General features: G+C 39.4%; 2 protein-coding genes across 7 annotated transcripts; one reads left to right on the top strand and one right to left on the bottom strand.

The window, feature by feature from the left end:
• The first annotated feature begins 111 nt into the window (after positions 1 to 111).
• LOC107217623 (serine/threonine-protein kinase ATR-like) lies at positions 112 to 12183 on the top strand. 4 transcript variants are annotated; one of them, XM_046740343.1, is made up of 39 exons: positions 112 to 409; positions 671 to 876; positions 967 to 1137; positions 1253 to 1410; positions 1647 to 1796; positions 1891 to 2092; positions 2175 to 2296; positions 2406 to 2974; positions 3129 to 3293; positions 3382 to 3852; positions 3936 to 4119; positions 4183 to 4545; positions 4621 to 4743; positions 4817 to 5064; positions 5136 to 5357; positions 5517 to 5688; positions 5765 to 5891; positions 6019 to 6143; positions 6343 to 6503; positions 6653 to 6813; positions 6908 to 7101; positions 7196 to 7280; positions 7385 to 7530; positions 7599 to 7715; positions 7805 to 7944; positions 8020 to 8244; positions 8397 to 8657; positions 8796 to 9021; positions 9114 to 9298; positions 9387 to 9568; positions 9656 to 9828; positions 9925 to 10068; positions 10151 to 10308; positions 10383 to 10614; positions 10734 to 10872; positions 10957 to 11071; positions 11160 to 11313; positions 11418 to 11651; positions 11848 to 12183. In XM_046740343.1, the coding sequence occupies exons 1-39, from the start codon at positions 366 to 368 to the stop codon at positions 12028 to 12030; spliced, it is 7437 nt and encodes a 2478-aa protein (XP_046596299.1). In that variant the 5' UTR covers positions 112 to 365; the 3' UTR covers positions 12031 to 12183. The 4 variants fall into 4 exon arrangements, with proteins under 4 accessions (XP_046596299.1, XP_046596301.1, XP_046596300.1 ...); XM_046740345.1 differs by having other exon boundaries at positions 3942 to 4119; XM_046740344.1 differs by having other exon boundaries at positions 674 to 876.
• On the bottom strand, positions 12148 to 16355 carry LOC107217622 (odorant receptor 13a). 3 transcript variants are annotated; one of them, XM_046740347.1, is made up of 10 exons: positions 16207 to 16355; positions 14876 to 15354; positions 14395 to 14556; positions 14135 to 14315; positions 13286 to 13429; positions 13108 to 13208; positions 12887 to 12986; positions 12669 to 12773; positions 12388 to 12543; positions 12148 to 12288 (listed from the first exon to the last, which is right to left on the bottom strand). In XM_046740347.1, the coding sequence occupies exons 2-10, from the start codon at positions 15115 to 15117 to the stop codon at positions 12238 to 12240; spliced, it is 1242 nt and encodes a 413-aa protein (XP_046596303.1). In that variant the 5' UTR covers positions 15118 to 15354; positions 16207 to 16355; the 3' UTR covers positions 12148 to 12237. The 3 variants fall into 3 exon arrangements, with proteins under 3 accessions (XP_046596303.1, XP_015510703.1, XP_046596304.1); XM_015655217.2 differs by lacking the exon at positions 14876 to 15354 and having other exon boundaries at positions 16188 to 16355; XM_046740348.1 differs by lacking the exons at positions 14395 to 14556; positions 14876 to 15354 and having other exon boundaries at positions 16188 to 16355.
• Between the last annotated feature and the right edge of the window lie 989 nt (positions 16356 to 17344).

The raw sequence follows: 17344 nt of genomic DNA on the forward strand, positions 1-17344 counted from the left end.
TACCGTCCGCGGTGAATCTGCATTACCGACCAGTATTACCGCCGTGTTTCCCATGCGGTCCGACGCCCTCGCGACTCAGCCAGTTTGAATTGTACAGCATGGCCTGTCAGTCGCGAATTCGCTCTGCAACCGCTTGTGGAGTTTGATGAATAGGGGTGTAAATTCTGTGATAGCAAGAATTTTAGCAATTTTTGGCTTTAGTTATGAAGGCGGCAATATGTGCTCTTTTCAGTTGAATAAAATACCGCATGTGTCAAGCAAATTCTTCGTTGATGCGAGTCCAAACAATATTCCAACCTCCTATCTCGTATCGTCAATACGAAGTCTTTCGTAGTTCGCAAGGAAAACAAACCTAAATAAAAATCATGAGCAGCGATTCTACTACCGAATTATCAAATTCGAGTAACAGGTAAGTCTTGATGTTCTAACCTCTTATTAATTAACCCAATACTTGTATTGAATTATTTGGACACCGGCAAATTCGTACATCACAGACGTGATTTTGTTTGTAATTGTGTATTTTTTAATTTTATTATTCTAACCCCTTCAATTCTTATATATAACATTATTTGAACACTGGTAAATTCGAACATGAGCAGATGTAAATTCATCCTCTTGTACTCTTATCATCGAAACAATATATTTGTTATTATGGTTCATCTATCAACAGTAGCGTAGCGACTGCAGAAACAGTATGGAGAGTGATAAACAACCCTTTGGTCGCTATATTGTCGGACCTACAAAACGACACGGCGGAACGAACAATTCGTGTCATTTTGGGTTCCATTCTTAAGGGGTCTGCCAACCTGACAAATGTTTTGGTTCCCCCGCAGGCGGTAGGAGAGAATTACAAAAATCTCGAGAGACAGTATACAGGTAAATATAGGAGCTTATCGACGCCAACAAATAAAAATTGATAAAAGTGTTGGTGTGATGCGAAGAATCATTTCTCCTATTTTATTACAGAATTTACAATTTGGCTTTTTGGAACGATGTTCTACATATCGGGTGCACCGTTTGGTACAGAAGTACACTCTAGCAGTTTGGAAGTACAAGCTTGTATGCTGCGCATATTGGCTACACATTACCCACCGAATTTTAATCGAATATCTTCAGAGCTGCTGGATGTTTTGGAAGGTGTGTCTAAAAGAGTTTTGAATCTGTTTTTTAACCGTTGGCTAATAGCATGGTTTGAATAGCAAGGAAGAAATGAACTATGTGATATAATAACCTCAGGTCCTTACGTTTACAGATATTGTAAAATTTGAAGCAAACTGTAAGCCTGGAGATCAGATGGAAATAGCCAGATTCCAGGCTGAGTCTGGTGTTATAGGTTACTTAGATCTCGTTTCCTTGCCGCTCAGGGTACCTGAAAAAAGGCTTTATTCTCTACAGATTTTTATATCAAAGGTAACGTTAAGGGGTTGATGGTTCAACTTGACAACCATAGCAAGTCATAATAGTAGAACGAATAACAAGTCTGTGCATAAGAGTTGTTCAATGAACTAATTGAAACAATAGTAGAATTAATTCATCGATATCTATATAGAAAAAAAATTTCATGTCGCATCTTAATTATGATATGTATTTTTTTGACTTTCAATCACATTGCTGGTCCCATTTTAACCATCGTTTGATCTTTGCAGATCATTTTAAACATTGGTGTTACACAATGGAACCAGTCAAGGTTATGGGATGTGTGTCTCAAAATGATCGTTGATTCTTCACCAGATGTAAAATTCCTTGCACTAAAAATTGCGACGCAGATGATGCAAAGATCGCTAATTGGGCCAAAGGTGTCGATAAAAACACAATGATTTTTCAATATCGTGTCCATATTCGTAGCATATTTTCCTCTACAATCATATTTTTCTTTTTTTCATCATTAAGGAAAAATACGCAATCATAGTTCGGACTATAGAGATGGTCAAGCTTGTTCCTAGCTGGAAAAGTCTTGGTATACTATCGGCAGGCACGGATGCAGAATGGGTGGAAATTTTGACGAATTTTGTCAGCGAGATGGGAACTTCTCCAACTGCTACCAGCCTTTGTTATGATGTCATTGATTTGACAATCTGCAATAATTTTGATGGTAAGTTTAAAAGCAATTTGTAATTAAATAAGATCGAATATACTAACTGAAGAACAGTCATGAATTAAACGTTCAATTACAGTAAGTTCTGAGCCCTTGAGAGATGCAGCGTGCGCCAAAATCACGCGTTATTTAATGGACAATCCAACCTCATGTACTCCTGACGAAATAACCAGGTGTTCTATTTATCTTAAGAATTGGACGGTAAGCATTTTTTTTCTAAATAATACCGCTTATTATTAATGTCTCGAAATTGCAGAAGGCATCGTAAACAGGCACACTGAATAATTGATATTATTTTTGTTTTTTAAAGGGTTTTCTCGAGATAATGCAACACCTAGTGTTAAATGACATTGAATGTTCGATGTCAAAGCTTAAACAGAATTCATTACTAACTAGCGAGACGTGGAGTATCTTGGGAAAGATTTTTGCTGATAAGTTACAACGTAAAGAATTCCACTTCACTTTAGAGATCCTGAAATGTTCGAGCTGGCTAGACTTCCAGATTGCGCAGGCCAATATTGATGTTTCATTTTATGGAAAAGAGTCTGAAAGCATAGCTCTAGTTTTCATAAACGAACTGCGTGCTAAATCCAATGTAAACCCAACTTTAATTTTCGAGAATATAAATCAGCTCTGCAGGCACAGAGAAGTAAAAAATGTAGAGTTACACGAAGTTCTCTTAGAATCCCTGCCACATATTGGACAGTCATTTGTGAACATTCGACAGCAAATTGTCACCGCTGCGAAATCCTTGGATGTTACGATGAAAATTAAATCCTTGGATACTCTTTGCCAATTCGGAAATTTCGAAAAACGTCTTTCGCTCATCAAAAGCTGCGTCATTTCCGACTACGTTGAGCTGGCCGTCGCTGGTATTCGGTAAGTAGCTCAGTACTATAAAAAATGATTTGCAGAACGATTCTGCTCAAATAATTCAAGGAAAGATCATGGCCAGAATAGAATCCCTTCTCAAATTTACTTATACATGTATTTTTTCATTCTGCAGTACTAAAAACACGAGAATTACTTTCAGAAATCTGAAGTTTGCCATTGGGGAAGGTAAATCTTACTCTGTCACCTCTGTAGTGGAAATAATGAATCTAGCCACAGCTTCAGCTAAAGAAGAATTGCGTTTAGCCATAGTCGAATGTATGGGAGGAATAGTTTGTTTGCTTTCCGGGCGAGCAGTCATGGCTAGGTATTTCCTATGTTCATATTTTACAAATATGTTCAACGTTCAAAAAGTTCTGTTGCATTCGATTACTTGATAAAATATTTAATTTCAGAGAGGTTGATCGCTCGACTGAATGGGTGATAAAATGTGCCGATTGTGACAAGTTTCTTGCTGGGGAAATACAGAGTGCAGTCTGCGTCCCATTTGAAGTAGAGCGATTTTTGATATCGCAGTTTAAACTCTTCGCTACCCTATCGACGAATCAACGTTTGCTAATGTCTCGCAATTTTCTGTCTTTCTCTAATCACACTAAATTCTTCAATAGCAGTACAACAGCGAGAATATGGCTACCGTACATCAGAGACGATAGTAAAAAATTGCGTGAAAACGTGGGCAAAGCGATTGTCTACGTTATACAAAACATGATAAAACTTCAAGAGGAGTCGAAATGCACTTCCCCAGATTTGAAAGAGTTTGAAACGCTGATTATGCAGGTTTTTACGGAAGTTCTGGAAAGTGTTTTTGCAACTCCAAATCTCGATTTACATCTCACGATAATCGAAACTGCTCAGAAAGTGGCCAGGTATCTACTTGATATTTATCATAAGGTGAAAAAGCAATAAAAGTTTCTTATCGAATAGTGGTATTTTCATAAAAAACACCAAGTTTCAGAGAGCACCTATACCGGATGGAGGAATCTCTGCTCAAAATGTTTTTGATAACGATTCTTCACACCAATTCAAACTCCATAGTAATATCAACAGCGGTCACAGCTTTCCAGGAAATTGCTGCGTGCCACGAAACTACACCAAAGTTATTGTACCATCGCTACAAAAGAGGATTTCTAGATGTAAGAAATACAGATTCATATCTTTAATCGCCGAATACATGCAATGACGGTGTTATTTTACAGCTAATGATCGAAATGGCGGTACGCAACTGCATCAATCACTCCTACAACTTGGCCACATCCTTGCACAGAGCTGCTAAATGCGTAGGGTATCAAGGCTCTCGTCAGCTCTTACACAAGGATGGAAACTATGCTATCTGCACTCTGCTTCCCTGGATAATCAAGTTTCCTCAAGTTAGATGCTTGTGCAGCGACATGGCTGAGCTCATAACGATGAACGAGAAGGACATGTTCATAGAGTATTTTCAGTACATCTGTCCTCACGTTTTGATCAATGAAAATGAAACTACGGGACAAAAGTGCCTTCTGTTGATAGAAAGCATCACCAACACCAGCATAAGCGATCTTATGAGCAGATTTTTCATGGTAATTTATTATTTTTCGCTTATGTTACATTTTCATCGTCAGTGTTGTATTACACTTTGTATTCTCCGCAAACAGGGAATATTTAGTGAACTAATGCTGCATTTTCATACCCGTATCGTCGACGTTATCAAACATCTCGAGGTGCTTTCTCAATTCGACATGGAGTATGAAGGAAAGTTCGACTCCAGAGAAAATGTCGTAAGTCACCGTATCTTCTGCCCAGTAATTAGACCGATCCTAGAAACTTTAACATTTTTAATTCCAAATTAAGGCAGCTTATCTGAAGCCAAGACTTCATGGGGTCCTCGTCAATCTGGACAGTAATCTGAGCTCTAGGTCGGACGAAACTGTACAGAAACTAGCCCTAGGATCGTTAGCTGTTTTGATGCAGTTTATGGGAGAGAGGCACTTGACTCCGTTGCGATTCAAGCTGCTCGGCACTTTACGAACTTCGCTGAGTTTCAACAGGCCTGGATTTCAGGAACTAGTTTGCGACGCCTGGGATTCTTTCTTGCACAAGTGAGCTCTTCGCCATTTTTGCAGCTAGTGAAATTCTTGTTCTACCTTGAATAGCACACTTCTCATTGCAGTATTGCCGTAGGAGATCTGGGGCCCTTGATTCCGACGATCTTCATATCATTGGCAACGCTTCTCGAACGTCGACCTGATGAAACCAGTGCCATGATGGAGTACCTTGTGATCAAGCGGAACAGAGAAGTCGCTGATTACATACCCGAGCTGTTTTTCATCGATGATTTAAAAGTACCTGAAAAAATAGCTGCTGTTGTCAAACAACATATAGCTTCAACTCGGTAATCTGAGCCATAAAAAATGTCTAGTATCTATCCTTTTTTTTCAATGATTGGTTGATCAGCTACAGGATTTGTGCCTGATTTGTATAAAATTCATTAATGACAAATTGAAGAATGGAAGCTTTGCCAAATTTGATTGCTAAAATTTTTTTTTTCCAGGCCTAACAACTTTGAAGATAATTTGAGTATGTGGTTGAAGCGCACGGTGCATGAGACACACGAAATACGGTACAAAGCTCTCATATATTTGAAGAAGTTTCTCGCAGACTCTCGCAGTCATTTGAACGATATGATTCTTAGTGGGAATGTCGTTGATCCTTTAATTGTTGAAGTAAGTTTGGGTTTTTTTTAATTATTGGATAATATTTTGGAACATTTTTAACGGCTGACAATCTTCCACCTCACAGCTACTTGACACTCTGTTGAATGGGTGCAGGGACAAGGATGAAAATGTTCGATTGGCTTCAGGGGAATGTCTCGGAGAATTAGGTGCGGTAGAACCGAGTCTTTTACCCCGCAGGATCCAATCAAAAGGTAACGTGAATATAGAATATGGATTATCAAAGTACTTGGTTCTACTAGTTCAGAATCAAAATCACTTTTCTAACACCTATCGACTCATGAGCATCGAGTTATTAACCTCAGGTTTAATTCCTTTCAGACGAACCCAAGTTCATCTTCGAAACTAACGAGGAATTCGCCTGTCTTGCTCTTACCTATCTCGTCCGAGCCTTTCAGTCTCAAAAAAATACTCAAAGCATGGGCTGCTTCGCTCTTGCTATACAGGTATGCCACAAAAACAATATCTTCACGTATTTTTGTCCGTCCGTTTGAATACATGTAGGTAATAAAGTCATGTCTAAAATTTCGCTTTTGGGATAAACTGAACGCACTAAAGTGATGTTAAAGTCTACTTAGGAACACTTTACGTTAAAGAATAGTTGTAATGTTAACATTTGAACTTGATTGAGTATGATGATTTCAGGAAATCCTCAAAACCTACAGCATATCCCCAGAAGGGACCAACCGCCACTGCTGGGAGCAGTTTCCGAATACTGTACAACAAATGATTCATCCCTTTCTGAATTCTCATTACAAGATTACTACAATCAAAGATGACAACGAATATCCGCATCCTATCTACGGGTGTGTTTCTCTACCTTACTTCTTTTCATTTCTTACAGATTTTAACGTCCTTTAAATCTTAAAAAGAAACGTCGCTACTTGTTTAAAAATTAATTTGCTACTATATACAACCACGTTTCAGTTGTGCATATTTTATTTTCGATCTTCAGATCCGAAGAGGGTTCGACGTTCAACAAGTGGTCCTATAACTGGATATGCAGTATGTCCGACAGTGTGCACGACTCTGCTTTAAAAAATTTAATAGCAGCTTGCAGGCCTGCGTTTAGACGGGATGTAAAATCATTGATATTATTCATCCCGTATGTGGTGTGTGAGTGATACATGCATAAATTGCATTTCCTTTGCTATCGAGCATTCTACGCTTACAATTAGTGTAAATATCGAAATTGTGTTCTCATTCATAGCCCATATAGTGGCGAACGGAAATCCAGATGAGTGCAATAAGATTGGGGATGAGATGTTGGCTGTGATAAACGTTATCGAACAGACAAGCGTCGACAAAAATCTAGTCGACAGACGTCCCCTTCGCTATCAGTCAGAGTCTGCAAGTAATAGTACGAGAATTTCTGATGAGGATAAAAGGATTCACTGCTCTCAAGTAAAAACTTACAGAACTGTCTAATATAAAATTTATGACCGAAATTATTCATCTGGAGTATAAAATCCACTAACTGTTCGCTACGTTCAAACAGGTTGTCTTCTCAATTTTGGATCACTTGCAGAGATGGCTGAGAGAGAGAAGATCAATCCGCGATGAAAAGTATCATTCCATAAAACGTAAGGATTACATAAACTTGGTTTTTATAATTTTTACGACCCGTTGAAACTAAACTGAAAAAAAAAAGGAAACGATTTTTACTCCTTGCTTCGTAATTCCACAGGCTTTTGCAAAACGTTCAATAGCCTGGCTCTGGCTCAGGGTTGTTATCAAACCCAGGAATACCATCGATCGCTGATGTACTTGGAGGATCACATGGCATCTAGTAATCAAGGCCTTGCCGAGTCAATGGAAACGGGTTTACTAGCGGTAAGTGTACAAAGGGTCGTAAATCATCTGATAAAATTTCTTAAAATTACAGTCTATCTTTTTTATAGAAAATATACGCCCAGCTCGAAGAACCTGATGGCGTCTCAGGCATTTTGGCTACTCAGGATGAGGTTCCTACGCTTCAGCAGCTGGTACTGGCCCACGAAGTCAGTGGACAATTGCAGGTACAGTAAAATATGAGAAAGCAATCATTGGTTCACCTTGTGTATCCCCAGCAAAGAAGTGACCACATTTTTTTTCTACACACTGACAGGATGCTGCAACATGTTACGAAAGACTTGCCCAAGGGAAAAATGTCAAACCTAAATATTTGCAAGGGATGGTACAGTGTTATCTCGGTCTTGATCACCCTTTTACAGCGACAAACATCACCGAGGGGATTCTTAACAACAGGTAAGTTGCTGTCTTTAGCCCTGACGACTATTGAATCTTTCTGTTGTCAGTTCTCATATCTATCGCCTGTTTCAGACCCGAATTGCAGCCACTGATTGTAGATGATGAGATGTTCTGGCGTCTTGCTGATTTTTCCCAGCTGGACGATATGGCGAAAAATACGGCGAAAAAGTCTCTTCTGGACGGACTTATCGCTGGATTACAGCCCGATCTCAGTTCGATAAAAAAAAGACTCGTTTCCATGTTGGGAGCAGCCTCGAGACAAGGAACATATCAACAAAGCTATCCTCAGATAATGAAGTAAGTTTGTGATTCAGAGTTACAATAAACTGTATGATATTGTTGGCTTTTAACAACGGAGATCGAGTCACATAGAAGCGTACGGCTTATGGGCCGCTTGAAGCAAAACTTTCCGCGACTCGTAAATCAATAAAGGAATTCTTTTGTTATAGGCTACATATTTTGAACGAGTTTGAAAAGGCCGCGGCCATAATGTTGATTAATCCTGAACAGCTGCCGAATATATTTGACGAATGGGAAATGCGTGGGCAGCTGGTCAGAGCTTCTAGGGGAGTCGAATCCGTCCTTAGCATGCGAAGAGCAACCCTTGACCTGGCTGTACAGTTACAAAGACAGACTACTGAAACTGAAAATTCAATTCTGAAACAAGAAATTGGAAAAATATGGTTAAAAAGTGCCAAGATCGCAAGAAAGTGAGCTGCATCATATTATTAACGATTTAATATTTATATCTCTTCTGCAAATTTTCATAATCCATTTAAGATTTTCGAAAATTTCAATTGAAAATCTTAACAGAATTTCATTACACTTCCATAAATTTTTATCTTCAGGTCAAGATTGTACCAGCAGGCCTACATGTACATACTTTCTGCCAGCGACAGTTGTCCACCTCAAGAATTGTACATAGAACAGGCTCAATTGTACTGGCAAAAGGGCTGTCAAGAAGAAGCTTTTACAACGTTAAAACGGTGTTTCGCTAACTGTTTTCAACCCTCTGCTCATTACAAACAGATGCCTCCTGATTCTTGTGTGGAGGAAAGACGGCAGTGTGCAAGGGTCTGCATTTCAATACTTTTTTCCGAATTTTCTCCTATGAAACAAGTTTTCTGTGAAATATGATTATTCTGACATCTGTGTTATTTGTATAGGCTAAGCTGCTCTACGCAAAATACAACGACGAAACTCTGAATGTAGATACTGACGGTAACATCAGCAACTACAAGGAGGCCATAGAGGTTTGGCGTGTTTGGGAAAAAAGTTTGCTGTCTTGTGCTCGTTATTACGAAAGCATTGTTGACCGAATGTCGGATGAGGAGAGAGACATAAAGGGCAGGTAAGTTTGTCCTGAGTAGAAACTTTTAATATTAACGATTTCAGCAATCTCTGTACAAATTTTATAACGTATGGTTTAAAATATTCAGAGACTTGCAAATCCACATGATGAACTACTATGGAAAATCACTGCAGTATGGCTGCAAGTACATTCATCAGTCCATGCCTCGACTGCTTACCATTTGGTTGGACTTTGCCTCTCGTCTGCAGGTATCAAACGGTTCGACAAAAATTCGCGAAGACGCTCTTGCGAAGATGACCAAGCTTGTTGGTAAGTTTTTCGATCCGAGATCCTTCAAGTTCGACGATTTCGACCTCTCGCCAACTTAGCATTAATAAGTTGTTAACTTTTTCACAGAGGTGTATCTTGAAAGGCTTCCCACGTTCATGTGGCTCACAGCTTTCAGCCAATTGGTATCGCGCATATGCCATCCGTGTCGGGAAGTACAGAACACATTGTGCTCCATACTGGTTAAACTGATATCTGCTTATCCTCAGCATTGCTTGTGGATGATGGCCTCAGTTTTCAAGGTAAGAATTTATCCGAATAGTTATATTAGAGCCACTTGAATGTGAACAATGCCTCACTGCTTCAACCATTCTGTAACCGATTCCTTCTTTCTGCAGTCCTCTTACCCAGTTAGGCAGAAACGATGCCAAGAGATTTTCAATCATCCGGACCTTCGTGTCTCGCGACATACAAAATTAATTCAGGATTTCAATAGACTCTGGGAACGCCTCATTGAGTTATCCAACAGGGCGATACCGGAAGTATGTCTGGAATAGTATAAACTAGATTCAATGAGCTGGTTTAAACGAACCAGGATTTTGAACTCTTTCTTCAATTTTGCAGAAGACTGCTTTCACCACTGTATCAGCATTATCCAAATATCTACCAAGATTGTTGGCTTCCTCGGACTTTGGACAGATCATGATACCGACAACAAAATTCAGGCAGCTTCATTTACCTTCAAAAGTAACACCGATCGAAACGCACAATCCATTTCCCACGTAAGTATCGAAGAAATACTTCGGAACTTGCCAATTCGTACATCAATTGAACATGTTTGTTTCAATCTCTTCAGTCAATGGGCACACATCATTGGCATCGAAGACAGAGTGATGGTGATGCAGTCCCTCCAAAGACCGCGTAGGATAACGCTGCGAGGATCGGATGGGAAGCAGTATCTATTTATGTGTAAACCGAAAGACGACTTGCGTCGAGACTTTAGACTCATGGAGTTCAATGATATCGTTAACAAGTACTTGCAAAAAGATCCAGAATCTCGTCAGAGAAGGCTGTACATTCGGACATACGTAAGTCGATTGGAACTGTAAAAATACTCGGCAAATCGATCCTGAAAAAGCTCGGAATATTCGTCTTAAAATTATACTAATAATAATGATTTCACAAAACTTGCACACTCCAATTTCAGAGCGTGGTACCGCTTAACGAGGAATGCGGCCTGATAGAGTGGGTTCATAATCTGGTCGGATTTCGCCCGATTCTTTTGGACTTCTACAAGGAAAGGGGAATCTCTATGTCGGCTCGAGAGCTAAAGAACGTTATGTGCCGTACGTGAAAGATATGAAAATTTTCTATCTCCCATTAGTTTTATAGTACTAATCAATTTCTAACGAATTTTATTCTGATTTCAGAACTCAGAGATTCTCTGGAAAAGAAGCGAAAAGTGTTTTTAGACGTTCTTTTGCCCCGACACCCTCCCGTTCTCGGAGAATGGTTTCGCCTGACTTTCCCTGACCCATACGGATGGTAATTCATTAATTTATCATTGAAAATTTGTTCTTAAATCGCTGTTATATTCATTTTACTTCATACAAAGTTATCACACTTTTTTCAGGTACGAAGCCCGAACAGCATACATCAGGACTACGGCAGTTATGTCTATGGTTGGATACATATTGGGTCTCGGAGATCGTCACGGAGAAAATATATTATTCGACTCGAAATGCGGGGACTGCGTCCACGTTGATTTTAATTGTCTATTCAACAGGGTACGTGAATCGTGTATTCAGCAAGATCGACTCTTATTCCATTACTGTTGAGAAGAATTTCTCGTTTACGTTATAGACGCAAATAACGCGCATTATCTTTTCAGGGTGAATTTTTCGACTGGCCAGAAAGAGTTCCATTTCGGCTGACAAATAACATGGTTGAGGCCATGGGACCGCTGAAGTATGAAGGCCCATTCAGAAGGGCCTGCCAAACTACAATGAGGGTTCTCAGGGAGCAAGCCACTACTCTCGTCAGCGTCCTGACTCCATTCGTCTACGATCCCTTGGTCAGCTGGAATAAAAACCAGCCAGATGCAGCAGAGAAAACGAATGAAAAGGTAAGTCTCTTACTAGGAAGTCAATCAATGAAGTCTCGACATTGTGACGACGCCTTCCTTACCGACAGTGTTCTGTACCTCAATAATCAGGATCCGTACTACCATGTCGCCCACAGAAGAATGCCGTAATTAACAATTCGAAATCTTCACGCATCAAGAAAAAAGATCAGTATTCATTATTTTTGTGTCATTGCAGGCTGTGGAGAACATAAAGAACATCGAACAGCGTTTGAAGGGCCTGCTCAGATCGCAGGGAAAGAAAGCAGATAATATTGCATTAAACCTTAGCGTTGAGGGACAAACAAATCATTTGATACTGGAAGCAACTAACGTTGACAATCTTTGCCAGATGTACGTAGGATGGGGTCCGTACTTGTAAGGACTTTTCTCTACGGTGAGTTTTTGCTCAATGTCAGAAAACTGTTCACTACTTATTTATTTCTGACTACAATGTGTCAAATCCTTGGGATCAGATTGTAAATAATATACTTTTATACTAATAGGAATAAAAGTGATCGCTACGTTTTTAAAACTTCTCCGGTAATTCGTACAATGACCAAACCTCGCCTGCTAAAGTTAATGTCGTTCAACTCAAACTTCTTAAAACCGTAAAGTACGACATCGAGGCGCTGAGTACCTGAAAGCATCGAAACGCGACGTAAAAACATATTAGTCATGTGTGAAAAGTAGTAGACTGTAGAATTACCCAACATTAATAGAATCCTGTTACACATACCGTGGCCAGGTGTTCCAGGCACATAACGTTGAATTTACCGGCGGTAATTTTAGCCGGTTGTTGGCCCCTGAGGATGATTAATCTCACGTCCGTTTTCAACCTTTTTGAAAGCTTGAACCATTTTGTCGCGTAGGCCGCGTCGCTGACAGCTAAACTCTGCGTGTTAAATAGTGTTCATAAAAAATAGACGGTACAATGTCTGGAATAAATTATCAAATCAATTTTCAAACAGACTACAACAATAATTTATAACACTATTGATATCCTAATTAGTTACTCACTTGACTTATCAAACCGTCACCAGGGAAGCAAAATAGTATCAGCTGAAAAAGTGCCATCATCAAATAGGAAAAGTACTTCGCGCCTTTACTTCGATCCGTCGGCGTCTGCATGAAAAAAAACCAAAGAAAAATAAAAAAAGACATTTGCTTTTCACGTATGTGACGTGTTGAACCGATTAGTTTATCGATTGAGAACCACTCATTCGTTGCAAACTCACCAAGGTCACTTGAAGTCCAACCAAGCATATGATTAAATTACTGGCCAATACCTGGCACAGCATTATGGGACTGAACAAATGGTCCACATTCTTGGAGAATCTAAATTCGGTATGTTAGGTTCTTGAAACTGAAGTTATGACTCTTGGCACGACCTCTATGAATACTTACATAATTATGGGTACTGACTAATCACACATTACCTTCTTCATCAATAACTTACCTGAGTATAATTTGATGGTGTTTGATACAAGTGGCCAGTTTTTGTCTCGCAGTGATCGTTAAAGATTCCGCGTTCTTCCGCTTATCAATCACGTCTATCGTCTGTAAAAGAAAAAGGAAAACTACCGTGTAGAAATATATGCATAATTGCGGCAAATGAGCTATTCTTCGTTGCTTACATCGTCGCCAATTCGTTGGAGATTAATTTGCAGAATTCTGAAATGGCCGCTCGTGTGGAAAAGGGTCGACGCGATGAGGGTGTCGATCGCTAAAATAACCGTCGCGCAGGCAATCGTTGCGACAACTTGTGACAAGAGTGCTAGCTACGGAGTAAAGATAGCAAAGATAGATATTTTGAATGTGTGAATATTTTCAAATGTTCCTTGCGGCAAAATTATTAGAGATTTCGTGAACTTTTTTCTAGAGCTCATTGAGATCTTGAAAACTCTTGAAGATAACTTTCCTTTATCTGTAAAAGTTTAGCATAAGTGTGTCATCCCATTCCGACTTGGTTTACAAATATCGTTGTAACTCCAAAACTATTGATCTGGCTGCATTGATTTATAGCCTAAAACCAGGCTAGACTATGTAGTTATCCCAAAAAAAAAAGAATCAAAATCGGTCCAGTTGTTCCGGAGTTATAGGCGAATATACGGACAGACAGACAGAGATGCGTTGAGTTATATATACCTAGATGTAGAGATATGGCATCGAAAAAATTCATTCTAGCATTTTCAAAATCTGCGAAAGTTTTGGGACAAAACGAAACCTCACTTTTTTTTTACAATACTCGAGGTCTAAAAGTTTCCTATCGTAGACTCACTTTCTAGCAGTATATTTCGACTAATGGATCGCCAAGAGCTCGAAAAGTACAATAAAAACATCTTAGGATTGAGAGTTGAGAAAATACAACAGGATTTCTCTATTTGTGGCTGTAACTTTTGAACCATTGATTGTGTCGACTGATTCGGACTAGATTTCACGCGTTAATGGAAATGAAAAAACGAAAAACAACAACTCGTATTTACCTGGTAAAATGGCGGCTCCGTCCATCCCTCGGGATAAGTACCAGGGAATAAAAGCGGCCGAGTTCCATTCGACGAGTCCTCGGTGTCCAAGATGTAAATTTGGACCAACGGTGAGGTATAAAACACGAGCAGGGCGTTGAAAACGAGAAAACCATAACACCTTGTGAATTTCTTGGCGAATCTGCATACAAATAAAATCGAGAAATCTTGGATTAATAATGGCTGGCGTGAATTCATCGTGTGGGCAGGACTTTATTTACGAGGCATATCCGAGGAAGCATGACGCCCCTGTCTCGCTCCTCTGTTTGGCAATATTCCAGTATTCACCGAACATGAACGTTATCAGATCATCTATCTCTCTTCTCCTCGACGTCCAAACAATCATCTTCAAAAGTGCGAGTATTATGGTCAATAAGACGGAGCTGAAAATTTACGAGGTTGAAGTTAGTAACGTTATCGTAACGAAGCATTGGCGAAAAAACACTGCTTTCTTACTGTTACAATTAAATGATTTTGAAAGAACTAAGATTTGAAAATATGAGTGTGTTTTGTTTTATTGCACTCTACTGAATTTGAAACAATTCCAAAATGGCAAAATAACGGTTTTGCTTCAGCATGAATCGTTGCGATAACGTTACTAACTTCAACATGATGAAAATTTTCGAACAGTTATTCATGGATTGTCAATTCGCGATACAAAACTCAGACGTAGATCCGTCTTCTCTCAATTGTCAGACGAACCTTGTCTCCAAAATAATATTGAGGTTACTGGAGTAATAAATTTGTTGAATCTGTGGGACGACGATAAGGAGCATGAAGAAAGCGACTGTCAAAGTTCGCGGCAAGCTCTTTGGGTGAAGGCCAGTCAATTTCAGAATAACGCGGTTCAATGAAACGTACGAAGTTACGTCCATCGTTTCACCGTTTATCAAACTCGACTTTGTCTTTTCTATGGTATCAATGGTCATCCGAGAACGAGTCATCGTGGAAAAATGCCTCGAGCCACTTTTTCCTCGGCCATCCGAAACGGGGTTTTATATTTTCATATTTAATTAGGTATATATTCAGTGTAGTCTGTGAGCTCAATCGACCTCTTGAATTGTTAATATAACTTGGAAAACATGTTCCACCTATGCTAATAAGATATTCATCGCGAGTAATCCCGCAGTTTCGCCTTTCCCCGGTTAAATATAATGGCGGCGGAACTCTATTCGCGACTCCTAGATAATACGAAAATCGAACGATTCCCTGTTACTTCAAGTATAATTAAGTGGTGTATAATAACTTCAGCAGTTTCTTACTTTCTGTTAGAATTTTGTAACTTTTTTCCTCGTATTATAAGTTATAGCATAAAATATACAGGTGGAAGTAAAACTTCTGTTCAAGTCTTTTTAAATATTTGATTGGCAGGTGTACTCAAACGTTTTCCAATTTCATCTCTTCTAGAAAATTGAGTACAATCAACGTCGAATAATTGTTAACATTTTAATGCCAAATATCTTGCAAGGACAGTTGTACCCGAGGTTTACCTCACCGATTTTTTAAAATTCTGTGACGTGTTGTAAAGTGTCAAAAACATCAGATACACATTTTATCATACATGCTGATCTGGCCATTTAAACGGTAAAAATCAACCCTGAAGTTAATCTGCAAAAAGAATTTTTTTTTAGAATTTCCTTATTTTTTGGGGGGAGGGGGGTAAACCTTAGAGGTTTGTTTCTCATCCCCTTAAACGGTCGAATTAGCACGTAAAAACTAAGTCTTTAGTCTTTTTAATGTATTACAACGTATTACAGAATTAGGAAAATCGGTGAAGTAAGCCTAGGGGAATTTTAGCCTTGTTGAAGTGTAGCTAAAAAACGGATTAGAGGAATATCGGGTAAGCCTTCAAAACTATAAAAAATATCACAGTGGTGCACATTGCACAATAATATAGGTGTAATAAATATTGTGGCTTTGAGATGGCAGTGTTACAACCACTAACGAGAAAGTGAGTATTGTAAGGTACGTAATGAACATTGTGGTTAGCCGTAACGTGCCGTAATGCACCTACACGAATGTACACGTTATACCCATCTAGTGATCATCAGGTGCAAAAGTAAGAGTTGTAATAGTTGAAAAAAGGTGAAGGCACATGTTTATGGCCACTTGTGGACACGGTTCTGAATTGCAAAGCAAAAAGCAGCATAAAGTAGTGCGATTGCGTGCTGATCGAACAAACTTCAGGATCGACATTCAGGGTGCGTTCCGAAATTAGCTACAGCGCTAAAAACTCCCTAGGACAGAAACAGAGCTAGTCACAAACTCGGCAGCGCAAAAGAGATAAAAGGTTGTCGACAGCATTGGAAACTAATTTCGGAACGCACTCTTAGTAGTGAACCAAAAATTATCCCCGAGGTATCTGGAAGATCTCTGACGTGTATCGCTTGAAGTATGATTATGAAATGTGGGGTGGGTATAGAGCGCGTGGCGGAATAGAAGCCGGTTAGTAAGTTAAGTAGCATCGAGCTGATCAAATGTAGGTAGAGTGAAACCGGGCCAAATTCTAGCACGCATTTACGGACCCGTGCCGTTGCTCATTTTCTGCTTTTCACAAGTCGAATAATATTCGGACCTTCTCCCCTCCTAATCTCCCCATTCAATCAGAAAAATGAACGTAATATATACGGATGCCTTTGATCCTGCGGAATTCACAGCGCAGTACACACGCATAAATATTTGTTCTGTCAAAGTTAGGACTTTAATATTGGATCTACGTTTTGTCGCCAAACACCGTAGTTCTTAACTACCGTGGACCACTGCGATCAGTAATACCCACGTGACCTGAATGCCTAGAGTGTGTTAGCACCTTATCTAAATATTATACTTATTTCCACAGGCGTACTCAATTTTTATGTAGCAATCCGTTACCAAAGTTACATACAACATGACGGTAATTCATGGGCAAGTTCTTCTGATGTCCGTTCGATTACAAAATTGACGGTCAACATGCTGCCTTCAAGTGTTGTCCGTCTTGTTAAAGGAGGAAACGTTTGTTCTCCAATAAGTGCTTTGAGAATTGTGATACGGGACTGCTTCAAGCGTAAAATTTCTCATTCCTAAAACAGCAAAGCGCGTCGCAGCTCAGTTTCTTGTAATTATTATTGCACCCTGTTCGTCGGCTGGTCATCAGTTGCCAATTAAATCTAGGCAATGGATGACGACAATACG

Source organism: Neodiprion lecontei, chromosome 5 (genome assembly GCF_021901455.1).
Source record: "Neodiprion lecontei isolate iyNeoLeco1 chromosome 5, iyNeoLeco1.1, whole genome shotgun sequence".
Lineage (NCBI taxonomy): Eukaryota > Metazoa > Arthropoda > Insecta > Hymenoptera > Diprionidae > Neodiprion > Neodiprion lecontei.